The 18,078-nt window shown below is 35.5% G+C and overlaps 1 protein-coding gene across 5 annotated transcripts in view; it reads right to left on the bottom strand.

The window, feature by feature from the left end:
- LOC150087743 (exonuclease mut-7 homolog) overlaps positions 1-18,078 on the bottom strand; it is a 146,862-nt gene that overhangs the window by 3,051 nt on the left and 125,733 nt on the right. For all 5 annotated transcript variants that reach the window (XM_090370113.1, XM_090370116.1, XM_090370115.1 and 2 more), the window contains one exon: positions 17,526-17,657. In XM_090370113.1, the coding sequence (XP_090226239.1) occupies positions 17,526-17,657 (132 nt within the window). The remainder of the gene's footprint in view (positions 1-17,525; positions 17,658-18,078) is intronic.

Here is an 18,078-nt window from a genome sequence, read left to right as displayed (position 1 = left end):
AGAACATATAAAAATAATAAACAAATATATGTCAAAAAATAAATCAAATTAAAAACAAAACAGTACCATTAGTGTTAGGAACATAAATGAAAATAAACATACCAATGTATTTTCATTACAAATTTTATTAACTTTAACATTCTCACAAGCGAGACTTCCAAACATGTATGAGCCTCTGATAGTGGGTTTTTCATAGGGGTGGGCTTTGTAAAGTGAATTTTTAAATGAAATTGTAAATTTTTGTAAAAATAAAAAATTTGTAGATAAATATTAATTTATTTAATATTAATTAATATTTATCTTTTAAATATTAATTTTTAATATTTTGACTTGATGGCCATTTAGAGTAAAACTTTCAAAAATTAAATTTGTCATTTTATTTTTTGAAGAAATATTCTTTACATTTATTTTTGTATCGCTGAATTTGATTCCATCAACTTCTGGATTTGGTTTTTCCAGCCAAAATTTAACAAAAATGGCTGAGTTTAAAATTTTAATTTAGGTGTAATGCCCTTTTTATTAATAAATACAAAACTTCCTCATACAATGCTTCCTCACATTACAACTGTTGTAATGTGAGGAGGCACAAAACAGTGTATTTGTTTTTATTTCTGTTTCAAATAAAATCAGTTTCTCTTCATTTCAGAAAGAGAGATGTTTTCAGACTAAACCAAAGATGGGGAACAACCTTCCCAGGTAAATAAATAAAAAAAAAAAAAAAAAAAAAAAAGCAAGCAAGCTGATTAAGGCAAAATTTTAATTAGATATCTTAAAATGTAAACAGTAATACTTAATCCAATTTTTTGGCTGAAATGACAAAAAAAGGACCAAATGACAAATAACTAAATCTAAAATTAAACAAGACAGACTTTAGTATCTTTCGATTGAAACATGCTGTATATCATACAAGAAACAGAGTAATATAAGTCAGTAACACAAATACTATCAGTAATATAAGTCAGTTAACATACACAGTGCTTAACATTTCAGGTGCATTAGAAAATAGAAGTAATTCATAATTTATAATAAAACTACAATGATTTTTATAGCAACTGAAAACAATTCATTTCTGTGCAACTGCCATATTGCTCATTCATTCCTCCAACCAGTGTGTGGTGACAAACAACATCCAGTGCTTCAGCTACAATATATGGCATATGGATATGCCATATATTGTGTATATGGCATATCCTGGGTATGTATGGGAAGAAAAAGTTTTTTTTTTTTAATAAAAAAAAAAATAATAATTGCCAGATAATGTGTGACAAATTGTCCTAACACACTGAAATATAAAAATTTTAAGAAAATCCACCCACTGGGAATCAAGTTATTACACTCAAACAGATGGACAAAAATAATTTCCAGATTTGGTCCAATTTTAATGAAATTTGGGAAGGTTTCACAAATTGTTCTTACAGAGAAAAATATAAATTTCATGGCAATCCATCCATTGGGAATTGAGTTATGACATAAGGATGGATGGACAGACAAAGAAATAATTGCCAGATTTCTATCATATTGATTTCAGTGAAATTTGGGGCGGCTCAACAAAGCGTTTCAAAAGGCCCAAATAATTTCATGAAAATCCATCCACTGAGAATAGTTATTACATGAAGATGAAAAAAAAATAAATAAATAAACAAAATACAATAAATAATAATAATTGCCAGATTTTCATTTAATCAATTTGAATGCAATTTAAAATGGCCCAACAATCTTTTTAAAAGGCACAAATATAAAATTTCACGAAAAGGCAGAGGGACAGGTTGTATTACATTGTTACTGTTTGTTGTTACTGAGTTTGTATTATGAACTGCATATGATTTGAATGGTACAAAGATAACATTGATATTTTCAGATTTTTACGCAATATTAACAGCTTTAAAAAAATAAGAATGGGGTAATTCCCACAAAAGATTGAAAAGATATTCACAAGGTTTTGTCACAGCAAATTTTCTGATTTTTTTCAGAAAATTTGGAGCTAATAGAGAAGCTCCAGCTAATAGAAGATTTTCTTAAATTTCTGCGTTTTTATTGACTTAAATTGGTATATTAATTTATTTTCTAGAAGTGCTTTATATTCCTAGTAACAATACTTAGTTTAATTTGAACTTAGGTAGAGATTTTGTTGGTTATTACAGGTAGTTCTTGATTTTACGAGTTAATTTGTTCCTAGTGCGTGCTCGTAAAGCGGGAATTTATTTCCCATAGACATAATGTTAAAAATAGGGGTTACGTTCTCAACAATGAAATTAGTTTATGTTTAAACAATGATTGATTTATCAAAAGAAATGAAAATGTAGCCTGTAAAATCAAGCAAATTATAATAATAGAGAAATTATTTATGACTTACAAATGTTAAAGAATGTTTACTCTTCATCATTATCAACTAAATGAACACTCACTGATCACTAATTATTGGCTCGGCACTCGTTGGATTGTTGCACAAGGAGTTGTCTTCTTTAGAAATGCACCAAGAGGCATTTATTTCCAAGATAATCTTCTCTTTTCTTTATAAATTTCATGCATAAGCATTTTTTAACGGCACACACAAATTGTAACTAACACGATTCACGTGGAGTAACAAGTTTAAGAAGCTTAAAAAAAACATAATGAAGAGAAGATTCTGAAAATTTATTTATGCTTTTTATATGATTGAAGATTTCAGTAAAGGGAAAACACATTTCACCATAATAACATAAAAACCACACAATTCCAGCTATCGGTATTTTCGCAAATGCAAGAAGATCGAGTATACTACCCATTTATAATTGATTGCACTAATAGAAAAGTCCAATAAACCAGAAAGTGCTAATTATTTTTACTGTTTTATGGTCGTGACCTCCAGAAATGTGCTTTAGAAAAATATTACAAAGGCGTTTAAAATTGATTCTTCTAACGGAACATATGACAACAATGAAGGGGTAGTACACTTTAATGATTTGAATTGGTAACTAATACAATTTACAAACCACCCTCATGCTCATAACCTTAAAACTTTTTAGAGAGATAAATAGCTTAGTCATACAGCGAAAATTTCAACTTCCGAGATCCTGAAATGAATTACCAAAAAACAATGTGTTTTGGGTTCACATTACGATATTTTAACGATACAATGGTGTCTCTGGAACTGATTAATATCGTAAAGCGGTGTACACTGTATTGTATAGCTATGCACAAGGTTTGGAATGTGGTATTTATGAATGTTTAACATTCGTTTTTTTTGCAATTAATGTTCATATTTTCGATTTTGTTAACACTTGATACTTGGGGAAAAAAAACTTGTAAAGCAAGAACTGCCTGTACTTAGTATCGGTAAGGGTATCAAATCCACGTGATGGACAAGTTTTGCAGCTTCCGCAGATGCTAAGTTTTTAATTATATTTAGCTGTTTTATTGACTTAATTGTTATATTAAATTATTTTCTATAAGTAGCTTATAGACCTAGTCAAGCTCCGTTCTTTATTTTAAATTTAGATAGTGCGATTTTGAAAGTAATATATACCTAGTGTCCGTAGATTTACCGTTCGTAACTTGCCGCCATTGTTATACAATACAACGTATACCCTGAACTAGATAGCGACGGCCTCCGTAGCCGAGTGGGCAGGAGCGGGAGTGCAGTAGCACACGCTCTTTGAGTAGACCGGGGTTCAAGCCCCTGACTGCTGAATACGGTCGATCTGCCAACCCGCACTGGACCAGCGTGGCAGATTATGGTCCATTTTCCCTCAGCATGAATTGTTGAGGAGGCTTCCACCCTGCAGTGGGTTGATAATGGCTGCACTTTACTTTTACTTTTTTTTTACCGTAAAACTAGATAGCGAGTATAGTATCATTTAATCAGTAAAATTTACTAATCGTATTAAATTTCATTGTCAGTTAAATTGTACTTTTTTAACTAAATACATATAACAACCTAGTTTTTACAAACATAACATTATAAATTAATACATATAACTTGACAGGAGACAAGAAAGTCAAATAACATAACTCGGAGATAATATTTGATAATGAAATACATATATACAGTGTTATAACTGCATTGGGATATAAGTTTAGGGTTATATTTTGTACTGGAATTTTATTTGAAATTGAATAGAAATCATGACTCGGACCAGGGCAGCAAAGCAAAAGGCTCAAACCAATGGGAGTGCTGTGGCTCAGGGGAGAACTGAGGGGAGCAGTTGTCCTGTGAATCACAGCCATTTGAAATGCATTGCTTGTTTGATGTTTGTGGATTAATCAGGAATGGGACATTATATTGCCAAGGGGAATGTCTTTGTGTGTGTGTGCGATGTAAGGAGCGTGAGGAAATCAGGTGCCAACTCAGCATTGTTATGGGCTTATATGAGAGCTTGAAGGGCAGGGTGGATGCCCTCGAAGCATTTAAATTGAGGAGCCCAACAAGCTCTGAGCTGCCCACATCAATGCCAGAGCTTGCACTCATCCCAAAGGATAGGTGGAACAGGACTAGGCTATGTCTGCCAGGGGCAAAGGTTGATGACGTTGTAGAGCAGATATCATCTTTTAAGGGCACAAAAAGTGATACTATTGTACACGTTGGCACTAATGATATTAAGAGTAGGAGACTGGCAGAATTACTTAACAAGTACAGGTCAATGTTGAAAAAAAAAAAGCTGTGAGTTAGGGTTGAATTTGAAAGCGTCTGCAATTCTGCCCAAACACAATAAGAGGGAGTATATGATGAGAGTCCTGTCGATCAATTCGGCCCTGGAGAGATTGTGCAAGGCTCAAGGGGGTAGAATTTTTCTCAGCCTGGTCTGTGCTTGTTAACAGGAGAGACAGCTTCTACAGGGATGGGATACACCTGAATAGAAAGGGTGCACGAATATTTGCTGATGTTGAATAGAATTAGAGTTAGATCGAGGCAGAAAACTGCTAGCTTGGGGGAGATACATGGACTAATAGATTAACAGTAGCCGCTGGCAGAGGTGAAAGTGATTCTTGCACTGCTTCTATTAAAATGAGCAGCAGCCTGGAAAACAAGGTGCAGGGGATTCCAGAGACTGCTGGGAGTCATTGTGGAGCAAGTCAATACATGGGCTGTGTTAGGGTAGCTAAGAATAGAAACAGGTGCATGTATACTTGTGTGTACACAAATGCTAGGAGTTTGGTAAATAAATTTCATGAATTTGAGGTGTTAGTCAAAACTTCAAAGACAGATATTGTTCGGATAACAGAGACGTGGTATCACACAGATATAAGGAATGCAGAACTGGAATTTGAGGAGTACAATATGTACAGAAAGGATAGACAGGATAGGAAGGGAGGAGAGGTTATGCTATTGGTTAAGAAACACATAAAATCCAAGTAAGTACAGCCAGTCGACATGGCTGGACAGTGCAGCGTAAAGTCAGTTTGGTGTGACATAAGCACTGGGAAAGCAAAATTCAGAGCAGGAGTGTGTTATAGGCCTAATGACTCTGATGAGTATAATAAACAACTCTACAGAGAAATAGAGTGGGCCAGGAAACCAGAGTGTCTCATAATGTTGGATTTTAATTTCCCAGATACTGAATGAAATTTGTGGGTTGGTCACTCACACACTAGCAAGGCTTTTGTGGATTTATTGGACAATTGTTTTCTACAGCAGCATGTTCAGGAGGCAACTAGAGGGAGTAATACTCTTGATCTGATTATCAATAGTGATTCTTCAATCATTAATAATCTGCAGATAAAAGAACCACCAGATGGCGGTGATCACAGTGTGCTGAAATGGAATTTACTCAGAGACAACAACCATCACGAGTAAAAGGAATAGTTTTTGCTTTCGTAAAGGTGACTATGGTCGTCTGATACAGTATTTAAATTCTATATGGTGGGACCAACTGATGATGTTACCAACAGCAAATTCAAAATGGGAAGCATTCAGAGAATTTATCTTTGAAACTACTAGGCTTTTCATACCAACTAAGAAATATTGTTCAAGGTTTAGGACTAAATGGATGTCAGATGAACTAATGAGATATGTGGTAGAGAAGAAAAATGTATGGGATACATATAAATTAACAGGGGACACGGAAGTCTATGATAGATATAAGCTGGTCTGTAACCAAGTCACAAAGGTTAGGCAGGCAAAGGCAGATTACGAGAAATCTTTGGCAAAGGATGCAAAGAAAAACAGCAAAGAGTTCTTTACTTATGTAAAGTCTAGAAGGAAGGGGATGAATCATATTGGTCCACTTGATATTAATGGTTCAACTATTGATGATCCTGCTCAGGTATCTAACAAACTAAATGAATATTTTGCATCTACATTCACACATGAGGAGTTATTCAGGGAGGGGAATGCCAGAGGTGTATTAAACTCTGGCAGTAAGCTAGTTAGTTATTTGGTTTTTAGGAGCATTAGCAACTAAGGCCATATTGCTCCAGGGATATGCGGTGGTCATTCCCTAACCTTTCTGCATCCTCCGTATTTGGTGGTCACAGGCTTGAACTCCGGTCTAATCAAGAAGCGTGTGCTACACACTGCTACTCCTGCCCACCTGGCTACGGATGCACCCTGGCAGTAAGCTAGATAATTTTGTAACTGAGAGGAAAGTGGAGGAGAAATTGTTGAAGATAAACATAAGAAAGGCACCTGAGGTGGATGGAATCTATCCAGTTATATTAAAGGAGGCAGCAAAGGAAGTAAGCAAACCCTTAGCTTTAATTATGAGAGCTTCCTTGGACTTAGAGGAGGTACCCATGGAATTTAGATGTGCAAATGTGACCCCAATTCAAAAAAGGAGGATCAAAGGAAGACACAGGTAATTACAGACCTGTTACTTTAACTTCTGTTCAAGGGAAATTAATGGAGGCACTGGTTAAAGAAGCATTGCACGATCATCTAGACAAGACTTCAGTTATAGCCCGGACACAGCATGGGTTTGTTAAGGGGAAGTCTTGTCTGACCAATTTGTTTGGATACTATGATGTAGTCACAAAGGAACTAGATGCAAAGAATAACTTTGATATCATATATTTGGATCTTAGAAACGCCTTTGATACTGTTGCACATTGAAGACTGCTGCACAAATTGGAGAAGTGTGGTATTGGAGGCAAATTGCTGCTATGTATAAAGGGATGGTTGAGTGGGAGAAGACAGAGTGGTAATCAGTGGACACTGCTCTTCATGGACTAATGCTATTAGTGAAGTCCCTCAGGGTTCAGTGTTGGGTCTATTGTTGTTTTCTGTATTTATAAATGATATTGATGATGGTATTTCAGGCTTAATGTCCAAGTTTGCAGATGATACAAAGGTTGGCAGGGTTGTTAAGGTCACTAATGACAGTATGTTACTGCAAGAGGATCTAGAAAAGTTGAGCAGATGGGCTGAGAGGTGGCAGATGAAGTTTAACATTGACAAATATAAAGTACTACATATGGGAAATAATAATCTCAGAGTAACGTATCAACTGTGTGGCACTACACTGACAGTAATGGAGAGTGAAAAGGACCTGGAGGTAATTGTGCAGGCAGATATGAAGCTTTCCGAGCAGTGCAGACGGTCTGCAAGAATAGCTGATGGTGTCTTGTCAATGATATAGAGGAATTTTTCTAGCAAGGATAAGGAGGTCATTATCCCCTTGTATAAGCAATGGTTAGGCCACACCTTGAGTGCTGTATACAGGTCTGGAGGCCTCATTTTAAGAAGGATGTAGAGATTTTGGAACAAGTACAGAGAAGGACAACAAGATTAATTAATGGAATAAAGAGAGCCTTTCTCTTTCTCTTAAGCCTTTCTCTTACGTAGAAAGGCTTAAGTTTTGCAAATTACAGTGTCTGGAGACTAAGCACCTGAGAGGTTATCTGACTGAGGTGTATAAAGCTTTGAATGGTTTGAGCATGCTGAATGCTGATGGGATTCTTCCTCTTGCTCAGAATAATCACCTGAGAGGGCATAAATTCAAATTGAGGAAAGACAGTTGTAGGACAGATGTGTGGAAATTTGCCTTTAGTCAGTGGGTGGTTGATTGCTGGAACAAACTTCCATCTGACATTGTAGAAGTTGATAGCTTAAATAGATTCAAGGTAGAACTAGACAAACATTTGGAGAGCGTGGATGGGTGAAATGAGAAGGGCATTTTTTTTTTTTTGGCTGATGTTATATATCTGATATTAGCATGATGCAAGAAAGCTTGCTTTCTTGCATCATGCTAATATATTTATTATATTTGTTTCTGCTGTTGCTGAGTTTGTATTACGAACTGCATATGATTTGAATGGTACATAGATTACATTGATATTTTCAGATTTTTATGGAATATTAACAGCTTTAAAAATAAGAATGGGATAACTCCCACAAAAGATTGAAAAGATATTCACAAGGTTTTGTCACAAAGCAAATTTTCTGATACTGATGGAAATTACCTGCTTGAGGAAGTGAAATTTTTTTAAAAGTAATAATAATAATAGTATTTTGAAATACCGTTTTTCTCATCTGTGGAGTAGTAGAAGAACACGAATGCTTAAGAACAGATTGTTTTAAACAAATTGAGAACAAGTGTATCTAAATCTATACATAATATTAAAATTAATTTTTTAGCAACTCCTGTAACTAACTGCACTTCAATTGAGCTAAAATTTTCAATTTTAAAACTGATTAAAGTTATATGCATTGTACAGTCAGCCAGGAGTGGCTAAAAGGATTTTTAATATTGTCTCTAGAAAGTTAGACAAGTTATTTTTTAAGTTTATTTGTTATTTGTATTTGCACTTTAGATCTTGTATTCACAGAAATATTTTTAAATATGCATACATATAAAAAATTGTTTAATTTTAATATTTAAGTCAAACTAAATGCAGAAAGGCGTCATATGTTCAAAAGTATAAATTATCTATATAATATCGGTGTAAATACACCATAACTTTAAGATATAACTCTTAAACGAAAAAACTACAATAGTAGTGTAAAAAGGGCATCATTTATCTGTATCTCATATTGTGCACCTCCTTCACAATGAGTTGCCATGTATTGAACTACCTTAAATAAATAATGCATCACTAAATGAGAAGACTATTGTTACTTATATATATTAATTGTATATTATTTTTAATATACTATTTTTTTTAAACAAAAGGTCCGGTGAAATACTTTTACCCAGGGTGCCACAAAACTTTCAGCCAGCTCTAGTCTCATTCCAGTAACTTCAGAACCCAAAATTTTGGACTACGTGTGGAATTTCATATCAAATTCAGAAATGTAGCTGCTTTTTAATTTGGTCATTGGGACTGATTAGTATTAGTATTAGTAATGGCCGCATGGTGCAAGAAAGCCTATGGCTTATGCTGCACCAGCCAAAAAAAAAAAAAAAAAAAAAAAAAATCCGAACAAAACAATGATAAAAACAAAAATGGATTATGCATAATACAGAGTTTTTTATACTAATAAACTAATTAAAACAATATTCACACGATAAATTTTAAAATTTTAATTTGTAGCATATCCATGTAAAGTTTTCTAACTCAATTAGAAATAGATGCTAATATTTACTGAAACTCATTGCAATCTGTGACAATGTGACTAACAGCAACATGCACAGTACGTGAGCAACTACACCTCCAACCAAACAAACTGACTATCACATTCTATTCAATAAGTAGCTCATCAACTAAATTTCAATTTTTCACGGTCAATACATAATAGATTTCAATTTTTCATGGTCAATAGAGAAATGGAAGGTAATCATTATATGGACTTTATAGTTGAAACCAAGGGTCAATGTTTTTAAAAAGAGGTATATTAGCTTTGATATAACTGTCAGCATGAGAAAGTCTTGCATGTCAGCACTTATTTTTATTCGCCTCGGGTCAAGAAAACAGTGGCTAAAAACTACCCCTCTGAATGCTCTGTACACATGGGAGATACATGTTATACATGTCTAGGATGGCTTTGACCAGAAATAATAGCATCTGAAAATTTAGCAGTGTTCTTTCAATACCAGATATTAAACTACAAATTCATTATTAGCACCATAAATGTTTTTTCAAATGTTTTTGTAGCTGTGGAAGTCCTATAAGATCTGTTTTTGGACTTCCCCTAATCTTTGAAAATTTTATACCTTTTGCTTTTATAGACTAAATAAACAGCATTTAAAAAACACACATTAAAGAATTATATCTTAGATACTGTTCTATCATAATTTTGCTGCTTTAACTGCAGATGTTTATACGAAGCTTATGAAAAACAATACACAATTAAATGTAAAGCAGATGATATAAACTGATGAAGTACCCAAATACTCTTTAAGAATGTTACATCACTAGTCATAATAAACTTTGTCTACTATAGCTTTCAGATCCCTAGGAAATCCACAGCTCATAGTTTATAAATGTGGCATTTGAGAATGCACATTTCAGACATTAATTTAAGTATTAAATTTGATAAACCATGTCGAATATTAGATCTAAATATATTGTGTCTGTGTGCATGCATGCACACCCATCCCTTTTTTTGGTTAAAAAATAGAACAGAACTAAAAAGGTCTGGAACACTTAAGTAATCACATTTTTATTTCTCACGCAATGCAGATCCAAACCAGAAAAGACCTAAAACATTCACAAGTAGGAAACAAACAGTTATTCAAGTGAAAAAGCTGTGGCTAGCACTCAAACAGTCTATACATAAAATTAGCCATGAAGATTAAAAATTCTATTGACTAAAAACTGTCAGTCCTAACAGTGGTTTAAGCACTTCAAGAAGATTATATAAATAGATAAAGTACTCTAAGTGACTTTTAAGCATGATGCATGACTAGATTTAGAGAGGCATGTTTAGTGGTGGAGCAGTTTTGGAGAAGCATATTTCAGTGAATATTAACACTAACTACCAGAACGGCCTCCGTAGCTGAGTGGTTAGGAGTGGGAGTGCAGCAGCACACGCTCTGTCAGTAGACCGGGGTTCAAGCCCCCTGACTGCTGAATATGGTCGATCTGCCAACCCGCACTGGACCAGCGTGGCAGATTATGGTCCATTTCCCTCAGCATGAATTGTTGAGGAGGCTTCCATCCTGCAGTGGATTGATATTGGCTGCACTTTTTACCAAACATATCTCCATCTGTAAACATTTGTACAGACTAAAAATTGAAACTTAATGGTTCAAATAATTTGTTAAATGTGACAAATAACAATAAAATATAGTTTGTTTGTTATTTGGTTTTTAGGAGCATTAGCAACTAAGGCCATATTGCTCCGGGATATGTGGTAGTCATTCCCTGACCTTTCCGCTTCCTCCGTATTTGGTGGTGACGGGCTCGAACTCCGGTCTAATCAAGAACTGTGTGCTACGCACTGCTGCTCCTTCCCATCTGGCTACGGAGGCGCCATAAAACATAGTTACATTAAAAACTGTCAGAATATAAATGGATGTTCCAGAGAAAAAATTTTTTTGCAAATGAAAGAATAATTATTATGAGGCAGTTTTTATCAGTTTTCATGATATTTTGCTTTTAACAATACATTGTGGAAAAATTCTATCAATTTCTCGCACATAATTACAAAGGTCTCTTTGCTGTGGCAAAGAGAGAAACAACAGGTGGTCCAAGTGACTCATTAGCATTAGCATTAGTACCTGTCCAGCTGAGCCTTAAATTTGTTTAGGCTATCAACTTCAACAACAAGCGATGGAAGTCTATTCCACAAACCAACTGCCCGCTGGCTAAAGGCAAATTTCCGCACATCTATCCGACATCCGTCCTTCCTCAATTTGAATTTATGCCCTCTCAGGTGATTATTCTGAGCAAGAGGAAGAATCCCATCGGCATTGAGCATGCTCAAGCCATTCAAAGCCTTATACACCTCTATCAGATCACCTCGCCGATGCCTAGTCTCCAGGCTCTGTAATTTGCAAAACTTAAGCCTTTCTTCGTAAGAGCAACCCTTTGTTCCATTCACTAATCTTGTTGCCCTTCTCTGTACTCGTTCCAGCAGCTCTACATCCTTCTTGAAATGAGGCCTCCAGACCTGTATACAGTACTCAAGGTGTGGCCTGACCAATGCCTTATACAAGGGAATAATCACATCCCTGTCCCTGCTAGAAAAATTCCTGTATATCATTGACAAGACACCATGAGCTACTCTTGCAGCTCGTCTGCACTGCTCAGAGAACTTCATATCTGCCTGCACAATTACCCCCAGGTCCTTTTCATTCTCTACCACTGTCAGCGTAGTACCACAGAGTTGATACGTTGATCTGGGGTTACTGTTTCCCATATGTAGTACTTTACATTTGTCAATGTTAAACTTCATTTGCCACCTCTCAGCCCATCTGCTCAACCTTTCCAGATCCTGTTGCAGTAGCATAGTATCAGTAGTGTCCTTAACAACCCTGCCAACCTTTGTATCGTCTGCAAACTTGGACATTAAGCCTGATACACCATCATCAATATCATTTATAAATACAGAAAACAACAATGGACCCAACACTGAACCCTGAGGAACTCCACTAATAACATTAGTCCACGTTGAGCAGTGTCCATTGATTACCACTCTCTGTCTTCTGCCACTCAACCATCCCTTTATCCATAGCAGCAATTTGCCTCCAATGCCACACTTCTCCAATTTGTGCAGCAGTCTTCCATGCGCAACAGTATCAAAAGCCTTTCTAAGATCCAAATATATAATATCAAAGTTATTCCCTGCATCCAGTTCTTTTGTGACTACATCATAGTATCCAATCAAATTGGTCAGACAAGACCTGCCCTTAACAAACCCATGCTGTGTCTGAGCTATAACTGAATTCTTATCCAGATGATCCTGCAGTGCTTCTTTAACCAGTGCCTCCATTAATTTTCCTGGAACCGAAGTTAAACTAACAGGTCTATAATTACTTGTGTCAGCCTTTGATCCTCCTTTGTGAATTGGGGTTACATTTGCACATCTCCAGTCCATGGATACCTCCCCTGAGTCCAAAGAAGCTCTCATAATTATGGCTAGGGGTTTGCTTACTTCCTTTAATATAACTGGATAGATCCCATTCACCCCGGGTGCCATTTTTATGTTTATCCTCAACAATTTCTCCTCCACTTTCCTCTCAGTTATTAGAAAATCATCTAGCTCACTGCCAATGTTTACTTCACCTACGACATTCCCCTTCCTGAATAACTTCTCATGTGTGAATGTAGATGCAAAATACTCGTTTATATTGTTAGCCACCTGAGCTGGATCCTCAACTGTTGAACCATCAACATCCAGTGGACCAATCTGATTCATCCCTTTCCTTCTTGAGTTTAAATAGGTAAAGAACTCTTTTCTGTTTTTCTTTGCATCCTTTGCCAAGGATTTCTCATAATCTGCCTTTGCCTGCCTAATCTCCTTTGTGACTTGGTTACAGACCAACTTATATCTATCATAGGCTTCCATGTCACCCATTAATTTGTATGTATCCCATGCATTTTTATTCTCTGCCATATGTCTCATTAGTTCATCTGACAACCATTTAGGCCTGAACCTTGAACAATATTTCTTGGTTGGTATGTAAAGCCTGGTAGCTTCCAAGATTAGTTCCTTGAATGCTTCCCATTTTGAATTTGCTGTTGGTAACATCATCAGTTGGTCCCACTGTATAGAATTTAAATACTGTCTCAGTCCATCGTAGTCGCCTTTACGGAAGCAATAACCCTTCCCTTTACCCCTAATGGTAGTTACCTCTTTGAGTAAATCCCACTTCAGCACACTGTGATCACTGCCACCTAGTGGTTCATTTATCTGCAGATTCTTAATGCATGAAGAATCACTGCTGATAATCAAATCAAGAGTATTACTCCCTCTAGTTGCCTCCCGAACATGCTGATGTAGAAAACAATCATCCAATAAATCCACAAAAGCCCTGCTAGTGTGTGAGTAACCAGCCCCCAAATTCCAGTCAATATCTGGGAAATTAAAATCTCCCATTATAAGACTCTGATTTACTGGCCCACTCTATTTCCCTGTACAGTTCCTTATTATACTCATCAGAGTCATTAGGCCTATAGCACACTCCTACTCTCAATTTTGATCTCCCAATGCTTATGTCACACCAAACTGACTCAACACTGCACTGTCCAGCGATGTCGACTGGCTTCACTTCCTTGGTTTTTATGTGTTTCTTAACTAATAGCCTAACCCCTCCCCCCTTCCTATCCTGTCTATCCTTTCTGTAGATGTTGTACTCCCCAAATTGCAGTTCTGCATCCCTTATATCTGTGTGACACCACGTCTCTGATATCCCAACAATATCTGCCTTTGATGTTTTGAGTAATACCTCAAATTCATCAAATTTATTTACTAAACTCCTAGCATTGGTGTACACGCAAGTATACATGCACCTGTTTCTATTCTTAGCTACCCTAACACAACCCATGTGTTTACTTGTACCGCAATGACTTCCAGCAGTCTCTGAAATATCCTGCATCTTGTTTTTCAGGCTTCTGCTCATTCCAATAGAAGCAGTGCAAGAATCTCTTTCACCTCTGCCAGTGGCTACTGTTAATCCATTAGTCTTTGTCTCCCCCCAAGCTAGCAGTTTTCCGACCCACCTAACACTGCCTCGATAGCATCAGCAAATATTCTTGCACCCTTTCTATTTAAGTGTATCCCATCCCTGTAGAAGCAATCTCTCCTGTTAACAAGTACATTCCAGGCTGAAAAAAATTCTACCCCTTGAGCCTTGCACAATCTTTCCAGGGCCGAATTGATCGACAAGGCTCTCATCTTATACTCCCTCCTAACGTGTCTGGGCAGAATTGCAGACACTTTCAAATTCAACCCTACTTCACGGCTTTTTTTCAACAGTGACCTGTACTTGTTAAGTAATTCCGCTGATCTCTTAATATCATTAGTGCCAACGTGTACAACTATATCACCTTTTGTGACCTCATTTGGCTGTCTCTTCCATACCATTAGTATGGAGCCAAGTGAGTTATAAAGTGATTCAGAGCACAGAAGAAATACTGTTAGGTAGTACAAGAAGTGTGATTAAAAAACTAATATTTTGGAAATGATGAAGTGAATCAGCTATTTGAATGGATCTTCTTCAATATAGAGATCCATCCAAAGTCTCTTTGACACTGTATAATTTCAATGCTTTTGACTTTTGGAAGCATTCCTCATAGGCTCTTTTTGTATTTGTGACAGCTCCTTTGTTGTTGCATTCTGAATAATTTCTTCAGTCATTGCCTTTCCTGAGCTTAAAGTCAAGGAGACTTTAAGCTCAAGTCTCAATATGAAAAAAAAAAAAAATCACAGAGAGCTCCAGTGAGTACAGAGGATGAGAAACAATAGTGATGGAGTGCAGGGGGTATTTTCATTCTGCAAGCAACAGTATCAAGAAGCCCACTTTGCCAGTCATTTTTCTCTGAACAGTAACAAACAAATGCCATAGAACTGTTCTGTAGTATTCCTAATTTACTGTTTGACTGTGCAGGGTATCATAAAGAACAATGCCCTGTGAGTTAAAAAATATAAACATGTGAATGCTTATAGTACTTTTGAATTCACATTTGAACAAGACTATCTTGCTTTTAGAGAAGGGACTTAGAGAAGATGGCCTTTTATTTTTTGGGTCACAGCCATACTCTCACAATTCATTACCAATAATGAAGGAAGGAAACAAAGTTTGGGTTGGGAGCAGCATGCTGACACAAGAAACTCAATTCAATCTGTGACCATCAGATTGCAATGAGTTTCTTTGTTTCTTGTTAGAGTACCTGACCATCAGTGCAGATGCAAGGTACAAACTTGGCTGAAACAATTACTTTCTTCCCAAATCTTGTATTAAAATTTATTGACATGTCCTATAAGAAATACCAGTTTTACTAGCAATTTCTTGGATAGTTAAATATCAATCACTTCTGATCAGATCATGAATATGTATGACTGAATCAGGGTGACTACGACGAGGTGCACCCCATTCAGTGGATAAGTAGCCTCCCTAAACTTTTTGAACCACTGAGAAGTCTTTAAATGACACACAGCATTTTCTCTGAAAGATGTTTTAACATTTCATGGATATCCATTACACTTTTTCCTAATTTGAAACAAAATTTGGTGCAAATTTGCTGCCCAATAAAATTGTTTATTTTAAAATGTGATGAAACATATAATACACAAAACACCTATTCAACAAATAGTAAATCATAACTGAGTGTAGATAAATAGGTTATTCATGAATTAAGAAGTCTAGGTGAGTCTCCAAATATGTTGCTACGAGTTCAGACTCACTGTAACATCACAATTTCAAGACTATCTTGAAATTGTGAGCCTTTCTGATCACACCTCATATCTGACGAGTGTTGCAAATCTCAGAATACTGAAATGTACCATCAATTTCAAGTGAGATGTTATGTGACAAGTTAACTTATTAAAACAGCATAGCCCAAAGCTGGACAGGACTTTAACAACTGAGTTGTGTTCATGGACAAACTAAACTTGAATACAAATCAGACAGGATTTTACATAACTACTGTGGCATTAGGAACATTTCACATGTTTTATTAATTAAATTTCACAAGAAATGTTACATCCTGTTGCCACAATAATGCCAAATAAAGGGACTAAAGATTTTTTAAAGTAAAAATTTTAAAATGTGCAGCAATGTAAAATTTTTACTTTAAAAAATCTTTTTAAAATCATTTTAATTCTTAATGCATTTTAAAAAGACACAGAAAATTAATGTTTAAGGAATTAATTATTAAGGACTACAGAATCCAAGGTATCTTGAACATTCTTGAAGCCATGATGGTTATTTAGAGTCCCATCTGACTTGCATTCAAGTTTATAACTGAAAAGCCCTGTCTGGCTTTAGGTTAAGCTATTTTAATAAATAACTTGCCTTTTAGCATCTCACTTCAAATTGGCAGTATATTTCGATATTTTGAGGTTTGCAGTGATTGGGTCTGTCTCATTTGTTTTTCAGACCGAGGGAAAGGGATGTAACTTGTTTCTTGGGCAATAAAATTCATGATTATAAGTAATTTTAGTGTGTGTGTGTGTGTGTGTGTGTGTGTGTGTGTGTGTGTGTGTGTGTGTGTGTGTGTGTGTCATACACAAGTGGTACTTTGAAAAAAATAACGAAGGTTAGTTCCTTCTAATATTTAAAGTTATCAGCTTCAGGGGATCCAATAGTCCTTTTATTAAATACTAGGAAACCATGAAAATTTCAAAACTTCTTGAAAAACCAGTGTTTCTCACTCTAATAATGTTGCTATTATGTATATACCTTTTAATGATAAGATATAGAGAATACTATTTATTTACTTCATAGTCACAGCACACTTTCCCAAATATCAGACAGCTGCAAAACAAAGAAAAAACACACATAATTGTGTGTTCTAAGATCAGTTTATTTGCAAGGAAAACCATTCATCTTTGCTTAAGGTCAGCTAACATCCTAACTTGAAAAAAATAATTATCATAAAAGTTAATAAACAAAAGTAGGATGATAAAAGTTGCATAAATGTTCAGAATGATTTGCTTAATTGCATCAAGGGGAAAAATTCTAAATCTAGCTATGCACAAAAATAGAGGAAGCAAAAACACTTACAGAGCATCTGGCAAAAATATCTGCTTCTGATATCTGAACATTGTAATGTTTGCAAACAAAAGAAGCTTGAGACTTGGCCGTTAGAGTCCCTGGCACATTAAGGCACATTCCTTCAGGTACATACTGCTTCAGCTGGAAATGATTAGTGTTATTGTCATTTATTATTATTAATTATTTTATTATTGTTAATTATTATTATTCATTCACATAAATACAAAACAAATTAAGCTTATACTAATATAATACAGGCATTTACTAAAATGTTCTGAAATCAATGTGTTTATTCAAGCACTATGAAGAGCTATATGGTACAAATGAGGTGTCTACATTATTATTGGTAACTTTTCACATTCAATCCATTATAACACCTGTTGCCATTGGTAATATGCATTAGTACATGTAAGGCTGTAAGCCTTGTTACAGTTATAAATGGCTGACTCTAAAGACTGCTAACCAAGTGATAAGTTTAACACAAACTCAAGAAAATGGCCTTAGAAATGTCATAAAAAATTTCAGGATTGAAGCATTAAAGCTGTATAACAATATTTAAATG

This window comes from Mastigoproctus giganteus, chromosome 3 (assembly GCF_048544385.1).
Source record: "Mastigoproctus giganteus isolate SK-2022 chromosome 3, ASM4854438v1, whole genome shotgun sequence".
In the NCBI taxonomy this organism is placed as follows: domain Eukaryota; kingdom Metazoa; phylum Arthropoda; class Arachnida; order Uropygi; family Thelyphonidae; genus Mastigoproctus; species Mastigoproctus giganteus.
The sequence above is the reverse complement of the archived record's forward strand: the minus strand, read 5'-3'. Positions and strand labels throughout refer to the sequence as shown.